The 14,641-nt window shown below is 44.5% G+C and overlaps 1 protein-coding gene and 1 long non-coding RNA gene across 2 annotated transcripts in view; one reads left to right on the plus strand and one right to left on the minus strand.

Annotated features, from left to right (window-relative positions):
- Positions 1-13,032, plus strand: part of LOC6567790 (mucin-2) — a 43,789-nt gene extending 30,757 nt beyond the window's left edge. Inside the window, exons 3-9 of the mRNA XM_043214805.1 lie at positions 1,389-1,427; positions 2,614-2,811; positions 2,881-3,135; positions 3,202-4,571; positions 5,781-6,189; positions 6,372-12,102; positions 12,223-13,032. Of these exons, the coding sequence (XP_043070740.1) occupies positions 1,389-1,427; positions 2,614-2,811; positions 2,881-3,135; positions 3,202-4,571; positions 5,781-6,189; positions 6,372-12,102; positions 12,223-12,325 (8,105 nt within the window). The 3' untranslated portion in view covers positions 12,326-13,032. The remainder of the gene's footprint in view (positions 1-1,388; positions 1,428-2,613; positions 2,812-2,880; positions 3,136-3,201; positions 4,572-5,780; positions 6,190-6,371; positions 12,103-12,222) is intronic.
- On the minus strand, positions 27-14,414 carry LOC122322484. The gene is made up of 3 exons (XR_006246626.1): positions 14,335-14,414; positions 276-505; positions 27-208 (listed from the first exon to the last, which is right to left on the minus strand). It is a non-coding gene; the product is annotated as an uncharacterized LOC122322484 (long non-coding RNA).
- Between the last annotated feature and the right edge of the window lie 227 nt (positions 14,415-14,641).

Below are 14,641 nucleotides of genomic sequence, written 5' to 3' on the forward strand. Positions count from 1 at the left end.
TTGCATCGGCGCAAGATTGTTGCATAAGTTTGCATTACAAGGTGGGCCAACTGGGTTGAATGGTGGGGCGGGGTCCACAGCTTCTCTTGCTGCCTTGCTTGCTGGCGAACCGGCTGCATGATTGACTCCCATTGCAAGTTCGGCCAAATTCTTACCTCCCTCCACGTTCTCCGCTTTGCCGCCCTCTCGCCCACTGTCTGAGCCAATCCTTAACAGTTAATGTGTGAATTTTTATGCGTTGCCAGGTTCTCGGTCGTGGCTGTTGTTGTTCTTACCGCATAAAATGTAATTTACATCCGTTAGTTTGAATGAGTGAGACGTTGCAAGAACCACAGCAACAACAAACTCCTGTCTGGCCATTGAAATTGCTACTTGGATTTAGCTGTTGTTGCTGCTGCTCCTCGAGCTTAGATGCTTCCGCCAATATCATCATGTTTGCCGTTAGAAATTCACATTGTTATTTCGGCCTGGTCTAAGTGCCCCGCATTTGGAATTTAGTTCTTCGCTGAGTGTACAAGGCAAATTACAATTAATTTATGAGTTTCGATGGAGGGCTTGTATCCTAGAAAATGATGATATATGTGCTAAATTGTCAACCCTTCAACTAGGCGCTGTTAATCAAATCACAGCAAACAAAAACCATTCATATAAATGCAATTTGTCAAATCTTTTTCGCTGCTTTTGCCGCATGTTGCATGTTGCTGTCGTGCTGGCGGCAGCAACGAGCAGCAAGCAACAAGTGACCGCGCGCCTTGCAGGCTAACTGTCAGCTTAAACAATTTGTTTGTGCCATCGTGGAACACACACATACACAGGCAAAAAAGATCCTCCCCATGCCCCAAGAGACGAACTACGTGCCACAATATTCTTGTTGCTGCCGCTGTAGTTGCTGCTTCTGCTGCTGAATTTTGATTATGTGGTAATAACAAGTTGCACGCACACAATGCCGACCACTAGCTTGCTACATTTGATAGTTGTTTTTGTTGTTATTGTTGTTGCAGCAATTTGCTGCCAGTTTGTTGTCTATTTGCGTTGCATGCAGGCCATCGGCGTTCCTCGTCGTGGCCCTGTTATCATAACCAACTTGGAGCCTATCAGCAGTGGTTCCAATGTTTCCAGTGCACGGCCTACGCAAGTTTGCAAGCCACGTTCCTCGTCTAATTTCAATTGCATGCAGTCACAATTAGAGGTCTCTCTCTCTATCTCTCTTGCCATCTCCCTTTGTGGCATTCGGTGTATGTAATGGATAAATTAATTTATTATAGTCATGACGACTAACGGATATTGCCATCATACAAATTGTATCACAAGAGAACAGAAAACTGGCTCTCTACAATTTCTTAATTATATAATAAAAATTTGTTTGTTCTATCTTTGCCTATTTACAGCCCCACTACAGGAATACACGGAAGTTCAACAGTACCCGGGTAAGTGAGAGACAATAACAACGAAAGCTTGAAATGTCCATCAAATACATTAAATAGTAATTTAAATTAATTTAGCAAGAATTTAGTTGTAACTTATAATTCAATCACATTAGGGGATTAAATCATTTAACATTAATTGATCCTCAGTTATGGGCTCAATTAACAATCAATCGCTCTTAAGCGGCTTATCGTTTCTATAAGAGATACCTGACCAATACCTGATCCAAAGCTGTCATTTACCGATTGACCACAGAGTAGAGGGGTTACGGTGTAAACGTACCTTATTAGGCTGTTAGCTGAGCTGTGAAAAGGCACAGAAGTGGCCTAGTCTACTTGTTGATGCCCTGTAAAAATATATATAGTATCCCAAGGATATTTAGGTGGTAGTGGGGCGAAATGAGAAATAGTTTTTGTAATATTTGAGTGCTTAATCCAGCTCTTCACCGATAAAAAGAAATCGGTTTATACTTTTGGAAAGGCGTGCTTCTACATGTCGCATCCACAATCCCCATTTAATTCATACCCCTTTTCAAAGTTACACGGTGAATGAAATATAATGAAATAAACACTATTTTACGAGCTTTATGTTAAAAACGTGAGCAGCAGACACCAGCGACACCAAAGATCTCAATCAAAAATGTTGTGTCTAGCCAAACGACTCAAAGTCACAGAGGCCAACAACTCAAGCAGTCAATGGTGTAGACAGATGCGGAGAATGAGTTGGGGATAGCTACTGCAAGCCGCGCTTAACGTGTTAATAATGTGATTTGAAATTTATTGCGGGTGGACGTCAGTAAATTAGGTAAAAACAAATAATAAAAAAAAAAGATAAAGGAGAAAAGGTAACCAGTAGCCACAAGTGTGTGTGGTAAATGTTGTCCGGTATTTGACTTGTCGGTTTAACGACTTTGATGAGCCATAAAAGATATCTATAGCAGGTACACACGTATTATGACAGTTGATGGCGCTAGGCTTAATTTATGGCCGAAACGACATAGTAGCACACAAAAACCTGGCTTGAATGCATAACTGATGACTAGGGAACCACACTCAGTTGAAGAAAAGTGCTCATTGTTTTGACGGGAATTGCTCTCAGGGCTGCTCTAGTTGTATATATAAACAAGTAGTTAGACGGTAGACTGGGTTGGTAATGAATCGCAACGTTCTTTCTTTGGACTTATTGCAGAAGGCTGCTACTACAACTATGCGCATTATAATGAGGGTGACCGCATCATGACCAATGAGCCGTGTCTCAACTGCACCTGCCACAATCGCATGCTTATGTGCTATCTGCGCGTCTGCCCATTCACCAAGCCCATTGGTCACGATTGCATTGTGGAGAAGCGCGAGGATCAATGCTGTCCCATCATTACCTGTCCAGAGGGTAAGCTCTAATAGTTATTCTATGCCTCTAGATATATGTCCTATACGTGCTCTGCTTGCCATTTTGTAGTTCCCGTCGACGTGCCTTATCATACACCCGAGCCAGGCACCGAGCTGAGCATACCCGAAAAATTCGGTTGCAGCATTGAAGAGAAATTCTACCCGGAAGGTGCACAGGTGCCCTCGAATCCCAACAAGCCCTGCGAGCTGTGCTATTGCATTAATAATCAAACCAAATGCGTTATGCAGGAGTGCACCCTGCATGTCGATGGCTGCACACCCATCTACAACAAAGGTTCCTGTTGTCCAGTGCGCTACAGTTGCGGTAAGTCATGTTGCACATTATCCTGCGGGAAGTCATAGATATAACATAATTTATTTCTTAATTTAGATCATGAGAATGATGTTCTTGAACTGGAGGATCAGTCGACAACAACGACTACTGTTCGTCCAACGCCAGGCTTTATTCTGACCACAACCATGAGTCCATCCGTTTCCACGGATTGCATTCACAATGGCGAGAACTATGCAGATGGTGCTTCCATCGAAGGCAAGAATGCTTGCGAGCATTGTTATTGCATGCGTGGCGATATTGTCTGTGCCGTCCAGGAATGTGAAATGCCAATGACTACCGCCAGTGGCAAATCCTGCCATGCCATGCCAGCCGCTGAGGGCGAATGTTGTCCCAGCAATTATGTTTGCGAGGATGATAGTGCGACCACTGAAATCATTGAGATTACCACCCAAGCGATTAGCCGCGATGAGGATGGTATTACCACATCAGCACCAGTCAAGGATATTCACGGTGAAATACCCAAAGAGGATGTCGCTCTGCAGGAGCATATCGATGATCAGGATACGGTTCCTGTCACTGAAAGCCCCGTTGAGGAGGTTGGCAGCGGCGAAGTCGATCAAGAGGTCACCAGCCTTGCACCAGAGCATGACGATAAGGTTAAGGAACAAGAGCCTGCGCCTTCTACTACTGCTACTGATTCTAGAATTGATATTCCCGTTGAGTCATCCACGACGACCTCTGCTGAGGAAGTCAGCGGCGAGGAGGATGTTGTTAAGGCCACAACACCAAGCACACTGGAAGCTGCCAAGCCAGCCGAACCCACCAAGGAAGGAAGCGGTGCAGAAGAGGGTAGCGGTGAGGATGAAGATTCTACAGCCATACCTGCTAAGACAACCAGTGAGGAAGACAAAGACAAAGAGATGGTCAGTGCTACAACGCCTGCTGGAGATGTTACCGACAAGGAGGATGTTGCCAAGGGTACAACTCCCGCCGAGGATGTCAGCGATGAGGATGATGTTGCTAAGGGTACAACTCCCTCTGCAGATATTAGTGATAAGGAAGATTCTTCCAAGGGTACAACTCTTGCCGGCGAGGATGTCAGCGGTGAAGAAGATATCGCCAAGCCTACAACTCCAGCCAAGGAAGTCAGTGGAGATGAGGACATGGTCAAGGCTACAACTCCTGCCGGAGATGAAAGCGTTGCACAGGACACTGATAAGCCTACTAAAGATGAAAGCGCTGAAAAAGATACCGACAAACCTACAACGCCTGCTGGCGATGTTAGTGATGACACTGATTTTGTCAAGGCCACAACTCCAGCTGGAGCCGCAAGTGAAGAGGAGGGAGATAAGGCAACTACTTCTGCTGAAGACATTATCGGTGATAAGGATATTGTCAAGGTAACAACCCCAGCTGGACCAGTTAGCGATGAGAAGGTCGACAAGGCTACAACTCCTGCTGAAGACATTAGTAGTGATGAAGACTTGGTCAAGGCAACAACTCCTGCTGGAGCAGTTAGCGATGAGAAGGAGGACGAAGCAACGACTTCCGCTGAAGGCATTACTGGTGAAGAAGACTTGGTCAAGGCAACAACTCCTGCTGCACCACTTAGCCATGAGAAGGAGGACGAAGCAACGACTTCCGCTGAAGGCATTACTGGTGATGAAGATTTGGTCAAGGCAACCACTCCTGCTGGAGCAGTTACTGATGAGAAGGTTGATAAGGTTACAACTCCTGCTGAAGATATTAGTAGTGATGAAGATGTTACCAAGGCCACGACTCCTGCTGGCGCTGTTAGCGATGAGAAGGTCGACAAGGATACAACTTCTGCTGAAGATATTAGTGGTGATGAAGATTTGGTCAAGGCTACAACTCCTGCTGGAGCAGTTAGCGATGAGAAGGTCGACAAGGCTACAACTCCTGCTGAAGACATTACTGGTGAAGAAGACTTGGTCAAGGCAACAACTCCTGCTGCACCACTTAGCCATGAGAAGGAGGACGAAGCAACGACTTCCGCTGAAGGCATTACTGGTGATGAAGATTTGGTCAAGGCCACCACTCCTGCTGGAGCAGTTAGTGATGAGAAGGTTGACAAGGTTACAACTCCTGCTGAAGATATTAGTAGTGATGAAGATTTGGTCAAGGCAACAACTCCTGCTGCTGCACTTAGCCATGAGAAGGAGGACGAAGCAACGTCTTCCGCTGAAGGCATTACTAGTGATGAAGATTTGGTCAAGGCAACAACTCCTGCTGGAACAGTTAGTGATGAGAAGGTCGACAAATATACAACTCCTGCTGAACACATTACTGGTGAAGAAGACTTGGTCAAGGCAACAACTCCTGCTGGAGCAGTTAGCGATGAGAAGGTCGACAAAGATACAGCTGTTGATGAAGACATTAGTGATGATGAAGATTTGGTCAAGGCAACCACTCCTGCTGGAGCAGTTACTGATGAGAAGGTCGACAAAGATACAACTCCTGCTGAAGATATTAGTAGTGATGAAGATTTGGTCAAGGCAACAACTCCTGCTGGAACAGTTAGTGATGAGAAGGTCGACAAATATACAACTCCTGCTGAACACATTACTGGTGAAGAAGACTTGGTCAAGGCAACAACTCCTGCTGCACCACTTAGCCATAAGAAGGAGGACGAAGCAACGACTTCCGCTGAAGACATTACTGGTGAAGAAGACTTGGTCAAGGCAACAACTCCTGCTGGTACAGTTAGTGATGAGAAGGTCGACAAGGCTACAACTCCTGCTGAAGACATTACTGGTGAAGAAGACTTGGTCAAGGCAACAACTCCTGCTGCACCACTTAGCCATGAGAAGGAGGACGAAGCAACGTCTTCCGCTGAAGGCATTACTGGTGATGAAGATGTTGCCAAGGCCACAACTCCTGCTGGAGCAGTTAGCGATGAGAAGGTCGACAAAGATACAGCTGTTGATGAAGACATTAGTGATGATGAAGATTTGGTCAAGGCAACCACTCCTGCTGGAGCAGTTACTGATGAGAAGGTCGACAAAGATACAACTCCTGCTGAAGACATTACTGGTGAAGAAGACTTGGTCAAGGCAACAACTCCTGCTGCACCACTTAGCCTGAGAAGGAGGACGAAGCAACTTCCGCTGAAGGCATTACTGGTGATGAAGATTTGGTCAAGGCAACAACTCCTGCTGGAGCAGTTACTGATGAGAAGGTCGACAAGGCTACAACTCCTGCTGAAGACATTACTGGTGAAGAAGACTTGGTCAAGGCAACAACTCCTGCTGGTACAGTTAGTGATGAGAAGGAAGATGAGGCGACAACCTCCGCTGAAGATATTAGTGAGGGCGAAGATGTTGTCAAAGCCACAACTCCTGCTGGAGATGTCAGTGTTGCCGTGCACAAGGAGACGACTCCTGCCAAGGATGTCATTGGTGATGATGAAATCGTTAAGGCTACAACTCCGGCTGGTGAAGAACCCATTAAAGATTCTGAATCGGTTACAACTCCTGCTGCAGCAGTTAGTGGAGATGAGGATGTTGATCAGACTACGAGTCTTGCCGGTGAAGTTAGCGGTGAGGAAGACAAGGATATTGTCAAGCCAACCCCGAGCACAACATCTGATGAAGACGATACGGTCAAGGCTACAACTCCTGCTAAGGAAGATGAGACTAGCGTTGAGATTACCAAGTCTACCACTCCCAAAACTGTGGATGAGCAAGAGACAACCGACAAGGATGCCAGCAAGGATGAAGATGTCCAGACCTCCACCACTGAAGGCGTTAGTGCCCAGGATAGTACAGAGAGCACTTCAGAAGAGGAGAAACCAGCAGTACAGAGCACCACGGGTTCGCCCGTATTTGCTGATGAGAAGGAAGAGCAGGCAACAACTGCGCTCCCGACTTCAGATGATGAAAGGGAGCACGATCAAACAGAGCAACCCAAAAAGGATGCAGTGGAGTCGACCACTCCCAAAGCAACATCAACTGGAAAGATTGACGAAGACACATCTACTGAAGCAGAACCAGATATCGTGGCTTCAGTTGACAAGCAGACCACTGGTAGCGCCGACAAGCATGAGGATGAAGATGCAGCTACCCAAGCTACACCGGCCAAGTCTGATATTATTCCGGATGTGGATCAAAGTACAGCCAAGCCACACGAAGGAGATGAGTCGTCAACCGATAAGCCGACAGAAGTTTATCTGCCACCTGTCACCGAGAAAGTTGATTTCAGCACCGAAATTCCCTATACAAGTGACGAAGATATCACTGCATCCACATCTGAAGAGGAAACGCCAGAGCCAGCCAAGGTTACTCCCGTTGACAGCCAAAAGGATATTACTCCTACATTGGCTCCCGCTGCAGAAGATGAGACCACTGACGCTGAGATGCCAGACATGCAGCTGCCAGCAATTATACCTGGAGAGGGTGACTGCCTGGTCGATGGAAAAACCTATGCCAACAACACCAATGTGCCAGCAACAACACCCTGCGACGTATCCTGCAAGTGTATCAGCAGCATTGTCTCCTGCACGCCAATGGAGTGCAAAATTCCCGAGGACCGCGAGAAGTGTATCCTGGCTACTGACCTCCTTGACGGTTGCTGTCCAACTTACATTTGTGAGGGTGACTCCTCGACTGAACAGCCCGCTGATTCGACTTCAGAGGACAAGTCGACAACTGTCAAACCAGACGCAAGTGAAAAGCCTGTTGAAAGTATCGATCATAGAATCGATTCGACTGAAGAAATACCAAAGGATGTCATTATGCCTTCTGGCATTACTGAGCAGCCAATGTCTCACATTAAGCCCGATGACGAAACATCTTCAGTAACTACAACAATGCCCGGTCTGGAGGAAGACACAACTCCCAAAGAGATCAAGAAACCAACCGAAGATCGTCCGTCCGAAGAAGATAAGGATGACATCGTGCCTGTTACCGCTGCCCCTGAGAAAAAGCCAACTACACCAGAAGAGGATGCTGATAAGCCAACTGAAACTGAATTGCCAACATCTGATGAAACTGGCAAGCAACCTGCTCAGGAACCAATGACAACACCCGCATCGATCTCGGATGACGAACAAAAGCAGACTGATGAAACATCGGATGCCACGACAGTCGCCCCTGTTTCCGAGGAACAGAAACCAACTAAGGATGAGAAGCCCGTTGACGAAAAGATTGACACACCAGAAGATAAGATTACGATTACTACTCCTCCATCCGATGAAACATCTACCGAATCTGATGAAGAGCCGTCATCCACTGAGTCGCATGTCGGAGATCTTGATAAGAAACCAGTTGAAGAAGATCTTGTGGATAAGGTCACAACAGTGGCCCCGTCTTCTGATGAGGAGCCTACTGACGAGAAGCCCACTGATGAAACGTCTTCTGTTAAAAAGCCTTCTGATGAAAAGCCTTCTGACTCTACTGAAGACATCAGTGCTGATACAACTCTGCGCCCTGATGCCGAGGAGGACCAAGACACCAAGAAACTGTTTGTTCCAACCACTGAGAAGTCCACAGAACCAGAAGAGGATGTCACGAAACCTGCAGAAGCAGATGAAGAAACAAGCACCGAGGCTGATATTGAACAGAAACCAGCTTATGTATTGGACACTGCATCCAAGGCTCCAGCTACTGAGGAGGACAAAGAAACATCTGATGACGTATCCACAACTGTGGCTCCAACAACCGATGATGATGTATCGAAGGTTCCCAAACTCCCTGTGGACATCTCCGGAGCCGAACCAGCAACAACTGTGGCCTCCGATGTACAGGAGGGTGAGAAGAAACCAGCCCATGATGGAACAACTCCCACATCGGCCGACAATGAAATTGAGCCAGCTGTTACTGTTTCTCCGACCGTTCCAGACAAGGAAGATGCTGAGAAACCATCTATCGCAATCACACAAGATACTATTGTTCCTTCCACCATTAGCCCAACACATGAGAAGACTCCAGAAGACATTATTGATGAGGTGTCAACTGCTACTGTTGCTCCTGTTTCTGATGATACTAGGAAGCCAGAGGACGAATTGGTTGCCTCAATACTTTCATCCACAGAGGCCGACATTGATAAGGAAACAGAAGCACCCTCAATCTCGACATCTACACCTTCCGATAAGAAGGATCAAGAAGACAAGATTGACACCGCCACAGATGATGTACCAATTGAAGAAGAACCCATATCTTCGACAGATATGCCTACTTCTGACAAACCTGAGGATGCTACACAGATTGTGCACGTTACTGAGCAACCACAAACGCCAGAGGACACAATTACACCTTCAACTTCTGCAACATCTGTCCAAGACGACGACCATAAGGCTCCCGTGGATGAAGTTGACGAGGATCTGGCTGCCACAACTGCAGTTCCCTCAGCTCAAGACGACACCAAGAAGTCAACTGATGAAGATGCAACTTCCACACCTTTGGGTGCCGATGAGGACAGTAAGCTTGGAACTACCACTGTTCCTAGCATTGCAGACAAAAAGGAAGAGAAGCCATCTGACGAAACTGCATCAACCTCAGCGCCAGTCACAGGAGATGAGAAGGAAACACCAGAAGATAAATATGATGCAGCAACCATTGCTCCTAGCTCTGACGAGAAGAAGGAACAGAAACCGACTGACAAAGTGGAACCCGTTGATATGGGAGTTTCTGTGCAATCAACTGATGCGCCACTGGAAGATGTATCTACGGAATCTGGTGAGCAGCCGGAAGATGAACTTTCCCCATCAACTGCAAAGACACCCATCGAAGTGGCTACTGAAACAGCGACAAAGACGCCAACTGATGTTGAGCCTGAAGACTTGGACAAATACACCACAGTTGCGCCATCTTCAGAAAAAGACACTTCGAAACCACCTTCTGAAAAGGAGCCCACAACTTCTGGAGAGGAAGATATTCAGAGTTCAACAACTGTTCAGCCAGCGCCAACTGATGACAAGAAGATGCCACCATTGCCTACACCTCCATCATCAATTGAGCCACAAAAGGAAACCAAAAAACCTGTTTCTTCTGATGAAACTGACATCACAACTCGTCTTCCATCTACGGAAGATGATGGCGCACATATACCCAGTGATGTGGCCCCGACAGCAGCTCCTGCTGACGAAGATGAAGACAAGTCAGACGCAACAACTGTTGCACCAGCTGAAGAAGGGATTGAAAAAGAACCAGCAGATAAACAGAAACCAGAAGATAGCTCTGAATCCACAGCAGCTCCTCAGCCTGACGAAAGCGCAGAGCCCTCCGAAAAACCCTCTTCTACAGCTGCTCCCTCAAGTGATGGTCTGGAAGGTGATGAGTTTGATGCAACAGAGCGTCCCTCTGAGGAACCAGATAAGAAACCGATTGAACCGCAGATTGCATCCACAGCTACTCCCACTGAGGAGGAAGCTAAACAGACAAGCACATCAACTACCACTTCCATCAAGGCTGAAATTTCTACTCCTACTGCTGATGAAAAGATCGATATTGGTACTACGCCTGCAGGAGTTGCTCAAGATGGGGATGGAGTTAGCGATAAGACAGAAGATACTGGTGTCACAGAGCAAGCTCCTGTTGGTGATACCATTGCCACAACACCTGAAGCCGACGCAGATCAAGAATCACCAATACCGACCACGCCTAAGACTCAAACTTCGCCTGATACTACAGTCAGTCCAATTATTGTTCCTGGTGCTGAAGATGTGGATACCAAGCCAATGGACGATGGCATGTCACAAACTGACGAAGGAAAAGAACCCATTGAGGACATCGAAACTGCCACAACTTCTGCTGAAGATGCTGACAAGACTACCGTTACAGTTACTCCTATTGCTCATGACGTTGAAGCAACCAGCGAAGATAGCAAGAAACCATCTGACACCGAAGATGTGGGTGAGGAAACGACAGAGCCAAGTGCTGCTCAGGATGAAGACACCACTGATCAAACTACTGGTGCTAAACTGAAGCCGCCAGCACCAGTGCCAACAACGGATGAAACTGTCACTAAGACACCTTTGGACGAGGACGAACAAACTGGCAAGCCAGACCTGGACAAGGACACACCAGTTAAGTCCACTGAAGCACCAGAGTCTGAGGAACATACCATTAAGCCATCATATGTTAAGCCAAGCTTGGATTCGACTGAGGAGGGTGAGGAGTCTACAGAGTCGGAGGAGGAGCACACTCCTCAGGTTCCACACAAGGAAGACAAGGGAAGTGATGAATCCAAGGAATCCGGGGAGACAGCTACTGAGCCCGCTCAGAAGAAACCCGAGTCAGAAGAGCCCGAAGTACCAGCTGTTGTCTCTGAGATACCACATACAACAACAAAGCCGGAAGAAGCATCCACAGAGATTGCGAGCGAGGAACCCGCCACAGAGCAACCAGATATTCCCAGAATCACAATGCATCCATTGTTCGCATCGCACTTCACCAGCACCACCAAGGCGCCTGTTATCGACAGCAAACTGGGTGTGGGTGAAACGGAAGCTACACCAACAAAAGAGACGACAACCGAATCCCCGGTCACAACAACAACAGCAACGAGTCCACACCTGGAGCCCATCACACCACCAAGTTATAGCCAATCACCACAGTATCCATCCTATCCCGAGGACGAATACGACGAGGAGGAGGTCTTTGGACCAGGCACCTGTCGCTATGCGGGCAAGATCTATGTGTCTGCCCAGCAAATACCACGTGACGATCCTTGTGACTTCTGCTTCTGCTTTAGAAGCGACATCATCTGCTTGCAGCAATCTTGTCCGCCACCAATTGCTGGCTGCCACGAGGAGCCAATCTCTGGCTTCTGTTGTCCACGATACGAGTGTCCCGTCTCAATGGCCGCTGTGCTCAACATAACGACAAGTACAACAACCACAAGCACCACACTGCCACCACACTTCTTGAACTACTCTCACGGTGATGCCGTGCAACATACCGGCTGTCTCATCAACGGCCGTTCATACAAGGTGGGCGAACCCATCGAATCCACAAGTGGTCCCTGCATCAGCTGCACGTAAGTTGATACCTAATATTTCATTTTTAAAGTTCTAAACCTGGTTGAATTTAAATGATGATGTTAGTTAGCAAATGTAATTCTTCTAATCTGTAATATATATTTCCCTACTAATTTCAGTTGCGGTGGTGATGGCAAGATGAAGTGCGATCCACAACAATGCGTTCCGGAGCCAACAATGCAGCAGGTGATGGCTGCTGTGGCGTCTGGCCGTAAAAGATGAACCACCAGCCATGCACACTAAATATAATTTTAACTAATTTTTAAGCACTGCAAACAAACAATCACAGAAAAGAAAAGAAAAGTAAAAACATAAAAAAAACAGACGAATCCCAAATTGCACCCACAGAGCTGCATTCCTCACGTTTTTCGAAAGGAACAAGAATAACAACAAATGAATAGAAAATAGACTCCGGTAACAGAAATAGAACAGAAAACAATACGAAAGGTGCCAAAAACTGGTGAAAATATATGCAACCCACTAATAATATCAGATCAGAAATCGTAATAGTAACTTTAAGTTTTAACGCACTTTTTTCCAATTTGAATTCCAATTTTGTTTCGGATTAGGTTACGTGACGAAGCAACCAGTGATATTGTACTGTATACATAGTATAGGTGCAATTAATTTAGAACGCGATCACTAAAAAAAATTAATTACTTACAGCCCCCCAAAAAAAAAAAAACCCCTCCCTTTAACAATCCCCAGCAGCGTTCGACGAGCCTTGTAAAGTCGTTTCTTGTGTCGATAAATAATGCAACCGCTTTCAGGAGAGACTCAAATCCTAATTCAAAAAACATTTGCACAATTAATGACTTTACGAAGCCGCGACGGAAAAGCTATGGAAAAAGAACCGTTTCTTTTTGGTTAGCAATAACACTTTTTCTTCAATGCGCTTTTATAGAATTTTAGTCACTTTATATATTTTAAAACATTATTATTTTTTTTGTGTATAATTGTTGCTTCTAGTCTTCTTTTGTTTGTAAGAGCAACGAAAATTCGCGCACAATGAGAGATCAAAATTCAGAAATCGTTTGAATTGAGTTGAGATAATGCAAATAGTGCGTATCTTCTATGAACTTTTCCAAGCTTTTATACTTTTATATAAATACAATATTGTGTAAAATGAGAAGAATCGAAACGAAACTAGTTTTTATAGCAATTTTTACAAAAACGAACAAAATGAATTGCATAGTTTTTAATAATGGATTGAATTTAAATGTTTAAATATCACAAATCCATCTGTGGTAGATAAAGGAAGAAATGAAAAGTAATATAACTAAATGTGTTTTTTTCTGGGTTAACTGATGATGTTAACTCAATTTCGAATCGAATCCGAAGTAGGCTGTTGCTATTGCTCGACTGATTGAAAAGTGCACAAAAATAATACGTATATTCTATATTGAAGTAGTCAATAATTTTGTAAACTAATTTTTTTTACGAATATCAACCGTTGGTATTCAATGTAAACCGCGTAACAGCAATTTATCATATACAAATCAAACTAATTTCAGTCGCTTGAGCTTTAGATGTATGCCGAAAATTCGAAGCGTTATTAATTAAAAAACACACACAATAAATATGAACAACAATTAGATTTATATAATCTCTAAATATAGTTACAGTTTTTAAGTATTTAACTATAAAAATAAATAAATAAATTTTAATGTAGAACTTATTTATTTTAAATGTCTTTTAAGAACAGCTCTTGTGTTTCCATAATTATCGTAATTTATATGCAAGCTTTCTTTGTAATCTTATAAATAAATACAACGCTTTTTATTGAAATGTACACTTCTTGGGCGTATCATATTGAACGATTCTTAAAAAAAAAGACAGAAATTAACTACTTCGAAGGAGAACTTTTGTCTTGGTGATTTAATTGATTGCTTGAATCAGTTTGATTTTCGGTTACATAAACAGTTTGTAGTCGATAATTCTTTTGAAGAGGTAATGATTCTTATCGCAAGACGTCATCGGATTGACGATAATTAAAAAATTTAGCGGCTGTTAAATTCATACGGCTTATTTACAATCAGCAATTTGATTATATTTTCTTTCTTAAAGCTTTTATATTGTATTAATTGATAATTTTGAAAATATAATGCCAGATAGTTATAAAGTCCTGTTTTAAGACCAAAAATTATGTTCATAAAAAACTCGATATAAAAAAAAACTGTAACACGGGCCATTATGAGACAGCTAAACTGAAAAACATACTGCTTACTCACTGTTAACCTTTGTGGGTTTTGCGAACAGCTGTTCGGTAGCCGCTTGTGGCTGTCGAAAGAACGGAATTGATATATTCTGACGATGGTTATCGGCCATATATCGAAATGCAGAAAGTTGTGAATGAAAGTCAAAATTAAATTATTTTAATCGGCAAGAAACAGAGCACTTATCATGGGACTTAAAAAACAGATCTTTTCGTTATCAGGTTCCACAAACGAAATATATTACAACTTCGTGACCGAAATGTTTGTTCGATCTGAAGGCTGAGAAGTAAGTGTTGGAAAACGTATAGATCGACTACTATCG

Source organism: Drosophila grimshawi, unplaced genomic scaffold (assembly GCF_018153295.1).
Source record: "Drosophila grimshawi isolate 15287-2541.00 unplaced genomic scaffold, ASM1815329v1 contig_311, whole genome shotgun sequence".
Lineage (NCBI taxonomy): Eukaryota > Metazoa > Arthropoda > Insecta > Diptera > Drosophilidae > Drosophila > Drosophila grimshawi.